Source organism: Somniosus microcephalus, chromosome 4 (genome assembly GCF_052327205.1).
Source record: "Somniosus microcephalus isolate GS21.2 chromosome 4, FLI_Smic_1.0, whole genome shotgun sequence".
NCBI classification, from domain to species: Eukaryota; Metazoa; Chordata; class Chondrichthyes; order Squaliformes; family Somniosidae; genus Somniosus; species Somniosus microcephalus.
This window is the reverse complement of record NC_140990.1, coordinates 216,889,044-216,904,646: the sequence shown is the minus strand read 5'-3', so window position 1 is coordinate 216,904,646 and position 15,603 is coordinate 216,889,044. Positions and strand designations below refer to the sequence as shown.

Here is a 15,603-nt window from a genome sequence, read left to right as displayed (position 1 = left end):
CAAAATTAAAAGGTAGCTGACAAAACCAACCCCTCATAATAAAAGCTACTTATTGACATAAGCATTTTATAGCACAGTGCTGTCTTAAAAAGCTCACCCTGTTTTTACTCCAAGTTATAAGCACCACAGTTGGCCAAAGCCCATCTTTAATTAACAATGTAAATCTGTTGATGTGTAGCCGACAAGTGGAAGGCCCTATGCACTCACTTTATTAACAATTTCATAGAAATATCAGTATGTAGACAGTTCTTACATTTCAGTTAATCCCTCCTCAAGTAGTTTGCAATATTACCAGATTCCCCCTCTCCTATTTAATTAACTTTACTTCTAGAAAAAGATCAGTGGTAATGTCACCAGCACAGATGATAAAATATATACAGCCTAATGTCTCTAAGCAATTAAGATTCCTTATTGTTTAATTCATAGGTTTGTAATTTAAACCCATCTCTCTGAACTTTCCCTCCAAATCCTTTATACCCCTGTTTTTATTTGACTGCTTCTCCCTTTGAATTTCTTTAGAATCTGCTTAATGAAAAATGGTTTCAAATTCAAATATGCAAGTTAATAAGCATGGGTGACAAATCTCTCTTCAGACGAGACGCACCAGTGTTATTACAATGTGCTGCATGGATATGTTGTCCTTATTTACATTATCACAGTTCATCATTCTAATCATTACATGGCCAGATTATCTGTCATTTACCTGGGGAGTTCTGAGGTGACGATACAGGGGAGCCACGTGGAGACTGGCAATAACTGGGATGAAGTAAGGCATGTGGTGGCACATAGGACATAATCTCATCTTCAAACAAACTGTCCAGGACAGAAATCAAAGCATAGATCATTATTTCAAAAATATCTACTTCCTTTTCATTATTTACATGGTTTAGGTTGTTATCATACTATTTCACAAACATAAATTTTCAGTCTGGAGTTGGCGTAATGTTACTACATCTTTCTCTCAATTTAATGAGAGTTTATATTACTTTTGGATAAAACATTAAACTGAGACCCCGTCTGCCCTCTCAGGTAAAGGATCTCATGGCACTATTCAAAGAAGGCAAGAGGCGTTTTCCCGATGTCCTGGCCAACATTTATCCCTCAACCAATACCATCAAGAACAGATTATCTGGTCATTTATGTCATTACTGTTAGTGGGACCTTGCTATGCGCAGATCAACTGTCACATTTCCTACATTACAACTGTGACTACAATTTTTAAAAAAAACTTCATTGGCTGTGAAGCTCTTTGGGACATCCTGAGGTCATGAAAGGCGCTATATAAAAGCATGTTCTTTCTTTCTATTGTTCATACAGTTTAATAAATGTTATTTGCTGATAATGAATGTTCATTGTTAATGTGACAACTATCATCAGCACTGGAGATAACATTCACCAACAAGCTGTTCAACATGCAAGGGGTCTAAAAATTGAAGATATTGTCACTTTTGTACTGACTCATGCAAAAAGTACAATCTGAATGTGAAACATCTGGTGCTTATTTCCTAAAACACAAGTCTCTTAGCTCTAAGATTATAGCAAGGGAGCTGGAGTATTTGTTTAATATTTATCACCATTTTGTGGAAAAGCAAAAGCTAGAATAGCAGAAATAAAATATCTCAAAACAGGAAGTCAATAACTAATCATTTATAATAACAACAGAAAATGCTGGAAAAACTCAGCAGGTCAGGCAACATCCGTGGAGAGAAATTTGAGTTGACGTTTCGGGTCGAACCCTTCTTCAAAACTGGAAAGAAAAGAAAATAGATCGAAGGCAGGGCTGCGATCGGACAAAAGAAGTGAAAGAGACAAAAGCGGTAGAAGAGACAATAAAAGGTGTTCGAAGCCAGACGAGATGGTAATAGGCTGAGATTAGGTGTGAAGTGTACTGGCAGGGCAAGAGATAGCTGCCAGGTGGGAGTGTGAAACAAAAGGAAAGGTGGGGGGGGGGGGGGGGAAGGAGTGGAAAAATTACAGGTAAAAAATTAATGGGGGCAGAGGTTATGATCTGAAATTGTTGAACTCGATATTGAGTCTGGAAGGCTGCAGAGTGCCTAATCGGAAGATGAGGTGCTGTTCCTCGAGTTTACGTTGAGCTTCCGTGGAACAATACAAGAGGCCAAGGACGGTGAGGTCCGAGTGGGAATGGAGCGGTGACAGGTGACCGGAAGCTCGGGGTCACCCTTACGGACTGAACGGAGGTGTTCCGCAAAGCGGTCACCCAATCTGTGTTTGGTCTCCCCAATGTAGAGGAGACCGCATCGTGAGCAGTGAATACAGTATACTAGATTGCGAGAAGTACAAGTAAATCGCTGTTTCACCTGGAAGGGGTGTTTGGGGCCCTGGACAGTGGGAAGGGGGGAGGTATAGGGGTAGGTGTTACATCTCCTCCGCTTGCACGGGAAGGTGCCAGGCGAAGGGGAAGGGCTGTTTGGGGTGATAGAGGAGTGGACTAGGGTGTCTCGGAGGGAGCGGTCCCTACGGAATGCTGAAAGGGGAGGGGAGGGGAAGATACGTTTGGTGGTGGGATCACTTTGGAGGTAGCGGAAATGCCGGAGGATGATCCGTTGAATGTGGAGGCTGGTGGGGTGAAAGGTGAGGACAAGGGGAACCCTATCGTGGTTCCGAGAGGGAGGGGCAGGGGTGAGGGCAGAAGTGCGGGAGATAGAACTGACACGGTCGAGGGCAGTGTCAACCACGGTAGAGGGGAATCCTCGGTTGTGGAAAAAGGAGGACATGTCTGAAGCACTGGTGTGGAAGGTGGCATCGTCAGAGCAGATGCGGCGGAGACGGAGAAACTGGGAGAATGGAATACAGTCCTTACAGGAGGCGGGGTGGGAGGAAGTGTAGTCCAGGTAGCTGTGGGAGTCAGTGGGCTTGTAGTAAATATTGGTCGATAACCTATCCCCAGAGATGGAGACGGAGAAGTCGAGGAAGGGAAGGGAAGAGTCAGAGATGGACCATGTGAAGGTGAGGGAAGGGTGGAAATTGGAGGCAAAGTGAATGAAATTGTCTAGTTCGGGGCGAGAGCAGGAAACGGCACCGATACAGTCATCAATGTATCGGAAAAAGAGGTGAGGGAGGGGACCCGAGTAGGACTGGAACAAAGATTGTTCCACATAGCCCACGAAAAGGCAGGCATAGCTAGGACCCATGCGGGTACCCATGGCAACACCTTTGATTTGGAGGGAATGAGTGGAGTTAAAGGAGAAGTTGTTCAATGTGAGAACAAGTTCAGCCAGGCGGAGGAGGGTGGTGGTGGATGGGGACTGGTCGGGCCTCTGTTCAAGGAAGAAGCGGAGCGCCCTCAGGCCATCCTGGTGGGGGATGGAGGTGTAGAGGGATTGTACGTCCATGGTGAAAAGGAAGCGGTTGGGGCCAGGAAACTGTTAAAGTGACGGAGGGCGTCCGAAGAGTCGCGGATGTAGGTGGGAAGAGACTGGACAAGGGGAGAAAAGATAGAGTCAAGATAGGAAGAGATAAGTTCCGTGGGGCAAGAACAGGCTGAAACGATGGGTCTACCAGGGCAGTCCTGTTTGTGAATCTTGGGAAGGAGGTAGAAGCGGGCTGTGCGGGGTTGGGGAACTATGAGGTTGGTGGCAGCAGGGGGAAGATCTCCAGAGGAGATGAGGTCAGTGACAGTCTTGGAAACGGTGGTTTGATGTTCGGTGGTGGGGTCGTGGTCCAGGTGGAGGTAGGAGGAGGTGTCGGAGAGTTGGCGTTCAGCTTCCGCTAGGTAGAGGTCAGTTCGCCAAACAACAACATTTATAACTGGGGATTGTCACTGTATACCATAAATGAACAAAACCCTTTCACTATTTTAGCTGCAAAGAAAAAAAAACAGATTTTGTTTTATTGGTAGACTGTTTCAGAACTAAAAACACTAATTAGGAAAGATGCGGTTCCTGTTCTCTCCCCCTGCCAAAAAAAATGTTCCCCATTGAACTGCATGCTCATAAACATTGTACAGTAGCCCATGCTCTGAGCTGGAGATTACAATGGGGAGGTACAAACCTGTGGGATGTTCCAGTTGCACAAACATTCGTTACCCTGTCAGGTAAATGTTTCACCTTTGGCTGGAAATAAATATTTCAACAAGCTGTGCGAACTGCATGAAAAATGAGTTTTGCAATATTTTATACAACTTTCATTTTACATTTTGCCAAAAGCAGTTCTTCATTTTGAAAACTTTATTACAAGGTCGTTATTCTCCAAAAAAAAAATCAGAGCTGCCTTTTTGATGCAAACTCTCCAACAACAAGTAACTATAGGGGACAAATCTGTGGCCTACCATTTAAGATAAGATGAATAACAATCAAAAGAAATAAACATTCTGTACATTCTTCATCTAACAGAGAGAATATTAAGAATAAATACAGTACATTTAGCAATATTATAAAATAGCTAGGGACATGTTACAGGGCAGTTACACGACCGAAGGACCCAGGTATTGCTAGGGAATGCCAGGTAAGCAAAGACATCCTTTTCCTCCAACACCCACTTCCAGCAACCTCTCCCAAATAAATTTATCTGATTCATGTATTTCTTTTTAACTTAAAGTAGATTCAGGATTCTTCAGCCCTTATGAGGAGGACTCCAGACAATCTACTTTAAACTAGGTTTGTGCAGCAGTGGAGAAACAGCCATTTGATAGCTAATAGTTTCACAAGAAAAATTAGGTCTGGGACAGGAAGTGAACTGCCCTGAATCTTCCTGGAATACCCATTAAAAACTGATAAAAACTAATACTGGTACAATTCACCATTGTAACCTCTGGTCAATAAGGTCTTAGTTTAAAGGAGAAATAGTAATTTATTTACTTTCATAGATTCTAGCTGAGAACTTGTTTGCTTCTTGGCGGAAGGATTAACTGAGTGGTCTAATAAAGAAGTGTATGGGGGGAATGATAGAACTGTGGAACAGTCCAGCTGGACCACGCTGCTCTTTTCCAGTCCTGCATATTCCTGAGGGCACTCCGCTTCTTCCTCGAACAGAGGCCCGACCAGTCCCCATCCACCACCACCCTCCTCCGCCTGGCTGAACTTGTTCTCACATTGAACAACTTCTCCTTTAACTCCACTCATTCCCTCCAAATCAAAGGTGTTGCCATGGGTACCCGCATGGGTCCTAGCTATGCCTGCCTTTTCGTGGGCTATGTGGAACAATCTTTGTTCCAGTCCTACTCGGGTCCCCTCCCTCACCTCTTTTTCCGATACATTGATGACCGTATCGGTGCCGTTTCCTGCTCTCGCCCCGAACTTGACAATTTCATTCACTTTGCCTCCAATTTCCACCCTTTCCTCACCTTCACATGGTCCATCTCTGACTCTTCCCTTCCCTTCCTCGACTTCTCCGTCTCCATCTCTGGGGATAGGTTATCGACCAATATTTACTACAAGCCCACTGACTCCCACAGCTACCTGGACTACACTTCCTCCCACCCCGCTTCCTGTAAGGACTCTATTCCATTCTCCCAGTTTCTCCGCCTCCGCCGTATCTGCTCCGACAATGCCACCTTCCACACCAGTGCTTCAGACAGGTCTTCCTTTTTCCGCAACCGAGGATTCCCCTCTACCGTGGTTGACACTGCCCTCGACCGTGTCAGTTCTATCTCCCGCACCTCTGCCCTCACCCCTGCCCCTCCCTCCCGGAACCACGATAGGGTTCCCCTTGTCCTCACCTTTCACCCCACCAGCCTCCACATTCAACGGATCATCCTCCGGCATTTCCGCTACCTCCAAAGTGATCCCACCACCAAACGTATCTTCCCCTCCCCTCCCCTTTCAGCATTCCGCAGGGACCGCTCTCTCCGAGACACCCTTGTCCACTCCTCTATCACCCCAAACAGCCCTTCCCCTTCGCCTGGCACCTTCCCGTGCAAGCGGAGGAGATGTAACACCTGCCCCTATACCTCCCCCCTCCCCACTGTCCAGGGCCCCAAACACCCCTTCCAGGTGAAACAGCGATTTACTTGTACTTCTCGCAATCTAGTATACTGTATTCACTGCTCACGATGCGGTCTCCTCTACATTGGGGAGACCAAACGCAGATTGGGTGACCGCTTTGCGGAACACCTCCGTTCAGTCCGTCAGGGTGACCCCGAGCTTCCGGTCGCCTGTCATTTCAATTCACCGCTCCATTCCCACTCGGACCTCACCGTCCTTGGCCTCTTGTACTGTTCCACGGAAGCTCAACGTAAACTCGAGGAACAGCACCTCATCTTCCGATTAGGCACTCTGCAGCCTTCCGGTCTCAATATCGAGTTCAACAATTTCAGATCATAACCTCGGCCCCTATTTCATTTTCACTTATATTTTTCCACTCCTTTCCTTTCCCCCCCCCCCCCCCCCTTTCCTTTTGTTTCTCTCTCACACCTGGCAGCTATCTTTTGCCCTGCCAGTACACTTTACACCTAATCACAGCCTATTACCATCTCGTCTAGCTTCTAATCTCTTTTACTTCTTTTGGTTCTTTTATTCTTTTGTCCGATCGCAGCCCTGCCTTCGATCTAGTTCCTTTTCTCTCCAGTTTTGAAGAAGGGTCAAACCCGAAACGTCAACTCAAATTTCTCTCCACGGATGTTGCCTGACTTGCTGAGTTTTAAAGCATTTTCTGTTGTTATTTCTGCATATTCCCATGTTCATTGCTCTAATTGACATTTGCTGCAGTGATTGAAGTAGGTGCACAAAGAAAATATTGGCCATGTAACATATTTTTACATGAGCCTGCATGAATGGGGATATGGCAAAATAATTTCTTCAAATGTAATACAAGGATATCCACTGAATAATGTATAGGATAATAACATTGTAACATACTGAAAGGTATTAAAACTTCTCTACATTTAAAGGGTTAAGTGGTTAATTGCCTTCCTTTCAGTATGGGATTTTGAGAGTACAATCCAACTAGACCTACATTTATTGCTGCCAACTGAAATCATCATCTGCCCTGACAACTTAGAATATCCTCAACCTCTGAAAATGTAATACTTCAAGCAAGTCTGTGTATATGTTTAAACCCCCCACTACGTCCCATAAAAACATCTTTCACTCATTTAATCTAACTCCAGTAATGTCAAGAAGGCAGCAGGAGGTGAGAATGCATAAAACAGGAGATCCATTACTCAAAAGAAATGGACACATTTAAACTATTACAGAATAAACCATCTGAACTTCCTCCAACAATTCACCAATGGGGAGACACAGAGAACTGGCATTAACATATTACAGGATCCACTCGAATTAACACTATCTAATCCTGTAATTAACTGTTTGAATCATCAATCTTTTTATTCACTTGTTGAAAGTCACTCTCCAATTTAAGGTATTTTGTCCCTTTCTTGGGTCTTCCAATGCCATCCACTACCCCAAACTGAGGAGGCAAGCAGCTAAATAGCTACAAGATCACCTCCGATGCAGGCTATCGGGATGTGAGAGTTTTCTGAGGCTATTTTCCCTTGGATAGTTTTTTTTCTCAACTCTATCCTGAAGCACCTGGTTTCTGCTCATCACTTATTCTTCATTGTATGACTGAGATCAGAAACTTGATGTGCAGGGATCAAGGGTGCAAGCTTACATCCTAACCATCCATAGCATTCCTACAATCCTTTTAAATATGCCAATCTCGATTAAACCACGGCTTAAAAGTCGGTTAGATGGGCGTATGTTACTCATCAATCATGTTCTTTTGCTAGTGAATATAAAGCCCTGCAGAACACTTAAACCTTGATACATTGTACAACATCTCTTTCCCAAGAAACATTCATCACTGACATGGGATGCACCTACCTTAACAGCATATGCACCTACCTTAACAGCATAACAAGATCTGCATCGCTGGATAAGCGCCCCAATCCACTAGTTCCCTCGCTTCTGATAAACTGAATCTTCTCCCTATGAAAATGTCCAAACAATCCAATAATATCCTTACAAAACAATGAAGCAATATATAACATACAAACTACAAAAAACACAGGATAGATGAGGTAAAGCTTTGTGATGATCACAACTGGGTCTGCAAACATTGTTTGATAAGGGTGATTTGACATGCTGGTGTGCCTGTGAGTCACTCATTTCAGCATCGTGTGTGCTTCCTGTTGAGGGAGGGTTTTGCACTGCTTCCTTTCACTGACGCCCTTCCTGCTTTTGGCAGCTCATTTCAGGTAGCAAAATTGACCAATGAGGTCATCCATTTTATGGCATTGATGACAGACCTGTGCTGAATTATAATCACCCATCCCCGATGGACGGCAAAGATGTCACAGCTGCAAGCTTGCATTTTTGCACCAGTGTGGCACAGCATTTTCATGGCCAGTGCTCGTTTAAAAAAAAAAATCAGAAGGGCTGCTGTGATAGATTTTTGTCATTCAGTAAAGATACTACCACCTGGTCCCACAGAAAGTAATATTCACCTTTACTATTACCCATCTGTTTTGCTTGCTTTTAACTGCACAGATTAGTGAAAATACAATCACAACTTAATTTGAATACCATTTATGAAATGAATAATACTGCTACCTTTACTTCAGTGGACACCATCTCATTTAATGATCGAGCGAATCTGTCTGAATTGTACAACAAATTTACACAGACATGTCACATTTGCGAAAGATTACTTCAATTGCATGCAATTATACTGGACAAAATAGTGCAAGACTTCATATTCACTATGTGCCTCTCCACCTATGCCAACAATGAATTAGTATCAGAACAGAAAAACTGGTATTTCATTCAGGAGTGCAATGTGGAATTATGTTGTGCCAGGTGAGTATTTTAAATCGCCATTTAAACTTAGCTCACTGCACTGTACACAGAGAAGGAACAGTAACACGTGGGATTAAAAGTGTATGGGGCCACTCCCTCATTGAGAGATTTGTAATATTTATAGACAGTGCAATAAAAATCCAAGCCTATCAGTACAACTTTATATGACACACTAAAGGGAAAAAGTAAACCAAGTCAGAGTAAGCAGCGCACACTCACTACTCACTGTCACTTCTGTCTAGATGTAATCAAATCAACAACGTAAACTCCAATTTCCCAGATTTAACCACACAGTATCTCAAATACATGAGCCTTTTTTTTTTGAGGTTCCAACTCTTTTTATTCCTTCTTGGTCTTCCTGCACCCACACATGCATTTGTGGTTGAAAGGGCTGCAGATCCACTCCAACGCCTCTGCCAATTCTGCATGAAACGAGCAGACTGAGCAATTCCCTCCCTTTGATCATCCTTCATAACCTTTGGAAATGGACTGCCCTCTGAGTTCCTAATCTGTGGGGTAATTGCCGGATGTGAACCCACATCCCACTGCTCTGCGATGCAGCCATGTTGGTGTTCCAACCTGCTGCACCACCAGAATTGTATAAATTTTAAATCAGACCAAACAATTTAGCCCCATTAGCCCAAATCTACTGCATTCCCTCAATTGTCAACATGCTCTTTGACAAACTCATTCCCATCGAGGTGGCCACAATTCACACTAAGTGGCCACATCACAACAATGTCACAATTACACTTCGACTCACTCTACACTCAATAGATAATGCTAAAACATACAAAGCAATCAATAAAAAATTAAAAAAATATTGTAATAATTATTGCCAATATAGAAAGAGAACACATTATGGAAGGCAGCGTAAGTATATTCCAATTTAGATCATTCAAGACTAGATTGCTAAAAAATACTCTGCCTGCTTCCCCTCTTGAAAATAAAGTTCCTACCTCTGAGCACAACAATTAAAAAAGCTTTTCCTTTAACTGGGTCACAATACTTCCACTGATACAGGCTTTATACCACTACATACCAGACAGTGTACACTTGCAGGTATAAATGGATTATATAAATTTCTCCTCTTCTTATGGTATTCTCAATCTTTGTACAACTGATAAAAGGTTCACAATAGGTTCAGAACAGCACCACAGAGTCAAACTGAATTAGATTTTGAGATCAGTTCAGACAGATAGTTTTATATAGCTTTGCAAAGGATAATGTGCAATGCTGAATGGGTACTTATCCTATACAAGAACTGTAATTGATACAACAGATGTTACATCACACTCAACCACCTGGCAGAAATATAGGTGAGGGACTTGCTTCTTTTGGCTGGAGATATGAAAGATAGGATATGCAGAACAGCTTCACTTTCAAGCATCCTTTGTGAGTACCCAGAAGAGGGATGGAGATGTTTTTGCCTTTCAAGTCGAGGCTATGATTTCATACAGTTGAGAATCTTTTTTCTGTGCGTGTTGAACTCCTGATGACAAACAATGGATGGGATCCACCAAGTTACTTGTTGTAAGGAAAAGCATTCCTGCCCAGAGAAGGTCACTCCCTGCCCATGGTTCACAGGCTGACTGTGAAATAAGCAACTTCCAGCAGGGGGGCCTTTTAGATCAAAGCAATAAAAGCCAACGATGGCAAAAACCTGCAAATGGTTTGGGCCTTGGATGACCTTGTCCTCTCCATTTTGGCACAGAATAAGATGCTAACCAGCACATCATTGAACAAAAATAGCAGCAAGACTGCTTTGCATGCATTAGAGAATTTTTTTTTTTTTTTTTTTTTTTTTTTTTTAAGAACAGCCCAAGGGCATGGGAAAGAGAAACATTTTGACTTTGTTCTTAATTTTCTACATACATTTAGAGGAAATTAAACAGATAGCCAAAATATTTAGCAGCACAAATTAAGAAATAACTTCAAAAGAAAACTTGGTGACAGCCTTCATACTCTGATCCCACTTACAAGGATGAAATAGGGAATGCATTTGAAATTAGACCAACATGTGCATCAAATGCATGCATGTTTACCACCCTCAACAACTGCATTCTACACCTGAAGCACAACTGATTTAAAAAGTGCCAAGCCAATAACCCTGCACACCAAAAGGTTTGAGCAGGAGTTTATGAAAAACTTTTACATTAGATCTGGAAAATTGGCAGTAATGAAACCGGTCACCTACTCCTGTATGAGTTAAATTCATACAAACAGAATTGCCAAACACACAATTAAAAATATAGTAAAGGTACAAAGGCAAAACAGGACTGCAGCCATGGAACAAATCCTATGAATTAAGTTCTGTTACATACAAAGATATATTTAAACTCCTACAAAAGCAGAGGCCAGCATAACCTCCACTAGAACATATCTTCAAAACAGCCAGACAAATTCTATTCCAATGAGATCTACCAGAAGGTCACAAAACCACCACTCTCACTAACAGCAGCAGGATTCCAAAGATAATGTCTGCTTCGGTCCAGTAGGTAGCTATGAAATAGCATTTGGGTAGGATGACATTGGAAGATGTATTTACGTGCATACATAGGATTTGGTTGCACGTACCCAAAAAACGTAATTGCCAGCACAGAAATGCCTTGTTCAAATCCAGCAGCCTGAATCAAACCAATTAATCGGCCCATGCAATTGGACACATTGAGCATCGATTAAAGAATCAGCAGACATTCACCTGACAGCTAACATGGTGCTACGATGCTTTTGAATTTACTGTCTTGTATATATTGTGTGTGGAGTTTTCTTCTTAACCTGTAATGTAAGAAATGCATTTTTATTTAATTTTCTATCGGGGTAGTTAAGTAAGGTTTTTGGCAGGCCAATTTACAGAACAATTAGCCACAATTTGCCCACTTGTAAACCCCTGGTTTCTGCCCATGGGAGAGGCCATATTATCAAGTTCAGAAAAAGCAGCAGGAAACAACTGGCTTTCTTTCTCTCTTCTATACATTTTTCAGTGTGAAGTCTTAAGTGTAAAGATTTTCGTTTTCAACAGATCACAATATATAGATATATAAACATACTGTAGTGTTCATAGTTTACAGGGAACCTGCTTTGCTAAAAAGACTAACTATGGAAAGAGAAAATGCTGACAATGTGCAGCAGGCTGATCAGCACCCAAAAGAGAAAAGGGAAGTTAACATTTTAGGTGGGTATCTCCACTGCAGTTCTGGTGAAAGTTTTTACCTTAAGTGATAATTTATCTTTCTCTTTCAGATGTTGACCAGCCGATCTGCATTCTTTCAGTTTTTATTTCAGATTTCCAGCATTGGCAGTTTTCTTTTTAATCTCTACTCTTTAGCTTCAATCCTGATGGGCAAAATAAAAGGAGACTACTCCTTTTGAGATGTGTAGTGGCAAAATTAGGAATTGAACACGACAGACTTTAACCTTGGCAAGCAATAGAATGATAAATTAGACAAATTAACAAGAATGGAGAGTAGCAAAAGGCCACGGGTTCATTCCATTAAGCTTTGAAAATAAACAGCTCATAACAGCTCATTACTACTTAGGTTTGAAGTGCATCAGATTCACTATAATTCACATCACCAGCCTTTCAAAAGTCAGGGATAGAAACTAAGGCACAAATTCAGGTTTTTTTAAAAACAAGATCCATTAATACTTTAGTAGGTTGCAACTTCAGCCTAGCAACAAATCCCACCAATGAACAATCAAACTGTAAATGCCAGCATGAGGTTATTGTTATCAAAGACAAGCATGCCAGTAATAAACAAAGGTAACAAGCTAAATTACTTGGAGACAAACAGGCAATTGTTTGGCCTGATGACACGGGTGGTACAATTGCACGGGGCCCCAAGCGAATCCCGTGAAAGGATACCTATGCTCCTTGGGGCACACCGGCATGAAACCTGGCAATTTACTGAGCACAATCAGGGCCCCAAGGCCGTCAGCAGTTGCCACTGGTTGGCTCCTCGGAATGTGGCTGCGGCATCGGAGCTCCATCAGCCGCGACTTCCTGACATCCTTCGGAATGTCGGAGGGCGCCAGAATCACAGATTTAGCGGGTTCCAGAATCAGTTGATTGGTTTACGTGGAGCGGGTCAGTGGCTCCACTAAAGGTGATGTAGGCGCTTCTAGTTTTGTAATAGTTTAAATGAATAGATACATTATATATAATAAATTATGTCACTGGGACAACAGAAGGTGAGTCAGTTTCATTTATTTTTGTTTTTAGCAAAATTTTCTAAAACGTAATATTTGTGGTTAATTTTTACTCTCTCTTTTCTCTTTCCAGATGCTGTTATGCATTTCCAGCATTTTGTTTTCTTTCTAAACATACATTTGTATATCACATTTATATATAGGTTTGTGTTGTTTATATAATCCTGCAACTTTGCTGAGCTGTAAGTGATTGTGCGTCTTCCATCATACTTCACAGTCGCTGGGTCAAAATCCTGGGACTCCCTACCGACAGCACAGTGAGAGCACCTTCACCACAAGACTGCAGCAGTTCGAGAAGGCAGCTCACCATCACCTTCTCGGGGGCAACGAGGGTTGCTAGTGACACCCATATCCCAACAATGAATAATGGCCCAGAAATTCCGTTCGCAGGCCTCCCGCGGGCGGTGGGCTGCGATTTGGAAAATTCTGCGCTTGGGCTCCTGGGAGGCGCAGATTTCCTTACCTGGGCCTCCAAACTGCCAGTGCGCAGGGCCCACGTATCCCAGAGGCGCAGGCGGTTCGCAGCGTCCCTGGGATCACGCGGGTCATGGGGAGCCAATCAGAGAAGGGAATCTCCATTCATAGATCAAACATATTGTGGTGATTATTCCTTGTTTAGTAAAAGTATTGTGATTGGTTGTTTGTTAACTGCCTTGGGATATATGTTGTAATCTCATTGGTAGTTGATGATCACATGATGTGTTGTGGCCACCTTAAATTCAGTTCTTTTCCAGCTTTGGTTGGGACTGGATGTGGGAAGATGTGCTGCAGATTTTAAAGTTAATAAAGCCTAGCTTTGGAAGGCAAATCTATTCTTTATTTCACATATGAATAGAGATCAGCCCCATAACATAGTAAAACTTCAAATACATTTTTAAAAAACATCACATTTTTAAAATGACTTGAAATTACATAAATTAACTATTTTAAAAAATTAAATTTTTAAAAAAAATTAAAGTTTTTAACGGGGTTAAAAATAAACTTACCTTTCTTTAAAATATTTTAAAATGATAAATCAGTGGAAATTAAAAAAAAAACTTTTTTCAACTCTTATCCTGGTAAAAGCAGGCCATGCGCCTGCTTTTACCAGGTGCAAGAATTGTAAGTGTTTCTGCGGGCGGAGGGTCTCCAAAAAACAGAATTCTCCACCCACAGAGGCCCTGCTCCAGCGCAGCCAGAGGATCCGTCAAGAGCTTTCTTGACAGATCGGAAATGCCGGTTTCCAGCGCATGTGCAGGGCATGCCTAAAACCAGCATTTCCGATGTCCCTACGGGTGAGTACACAGCACATAGTCACCTGTAGGAATCGGAATTTCTGCCCCATATTTGCTGCAGTATAAACCTTGTGAAATTGCTTGAAATCTCATCCACTAACATTTTTTACTATTTAAAAAAAAATCTAATGAGTGTATTTAGGAATCGCGCGCGTTTATTTCCAATCGTAAGCTGAGCTTTCTGCCATCTTTGTCCATTATCTGAGCAAGCATATTCACAACAAATTGGTTGATCCAATTTTAAATCATGTACCTCAAGCTATAGTCAAACTAGTTCACAGAGCACAGGACACGACAAAGCAAATGCTACCCTCACCTGATAAAAATTCTATGAAAATTAGGAAATGAACATAGAAATTTGTTTGGTGTCGGAGGGCTTCACGTTGTAGCATATTGAATAAGTTCAACTTTGTGGCAGCACATAGAATTCTATTCACTTGTTTCATTAGAACCCAGAAATGTTATGCCAGTTATAAATCAAAATCTTAAAATAGCAGAAAGCAACAAAAAGTTGGGAGGGGTGCAGGGGTGGTGGATAAATGAGCTAAAACAAGAAATAACTCAAAAACTAAATATTGGACATATTTAGCTCAACTATGTCATCTGCCCTGGTATTTTGAGTCATGATGCTCCGGCCATCATAGTGTGGGACAGGCTTGATGGACCAGCTGGTCTTTTCCTGGCTGTATATTCGTAAATTGCAATGTGCTTAGTGGGATGGGGTAAATCATCACAAGCTGTTGCGAATAGCAACATTAGTAGCCAACAATCTGAGACTCAAAGATGGACAATTGCAGCGTTCAATGGCATTCCACTGATGGAGCTTGGGAAATGCTCTCACATTCTCCCAGTAGTAAATAAACCATCTTCCTCCTCCATTCTTTATCTCAGAAACAGACATTTGTATCATAGGTGTAATGTATTATCGCATGGTTTATCACATGGTTTGGTAGGAGCATGCTCAGTTCGCTCTGGCCTAGTAAAGCAAGCGCATTGACTAGCAACTCATCATGTCTCTGTCCTTCATTTGTTTTACGCATATATACTACAATTTTGGCGATGAGAATGGGATCCCAAAGCCATTTTAAGGGATCGTGGAAGGACAGTGTTCAACCCTCGAGTGGAAAAGCTTAAGGTGAATTTGTGACACCAAAACTGAATTTTTGCAATGTTTTACCATTAATACTCATGCAGAATCGTCTGTGCTTCACCTTCGTGTGCAGCGGCATTGACTCGCACAGGTAGCATGCTGAGTCACCGTTCGGCGGGATCGGGACAATCATGGTCACACCTACAGGATTCATCGGAAGCCTCAGTGGTATGACTGAGCTCATGAACTATTCAGTTCTTACACTGAG

The 15,603-nt window shown here is 42.3% G+C and overlaps 1 protein-coding gene across 8 annotated transcripts in view; it reads right to left on the bottom strand.

The window, feature by feature from the left end:
• LOC147120218 (E3 ubiquitin-protein ligase HECW2-like) overlaps positions 1-15,603 on the bottom strand; it is a 424,776-nt gene that overhangs the window by 82,645 nt on the left and 326,528 nt on the right. For all 8 annotated transcript variants that reach the window (XR_015078143.1, XR_015078142.1, XM_085985833.1 and 5 more), the window contains 2 exons: positions 7,809-7,892; positions 704-813 (listed from right to left, as the gene is read on the bottom strand). Coding sequence is in view for 6 of the 8 variants with exons in the window: in XM_085985833.1 (XP_085841959.1) it covers positions 704-813; positions 7,809-7,892 (194 nt within the window). In the remaining 2 variants the exon portion in view is untranslated. The remainder of the gene's footprint in view (positions 1-703; positions 814-7,808; positions 7,893-15,603) is intronic.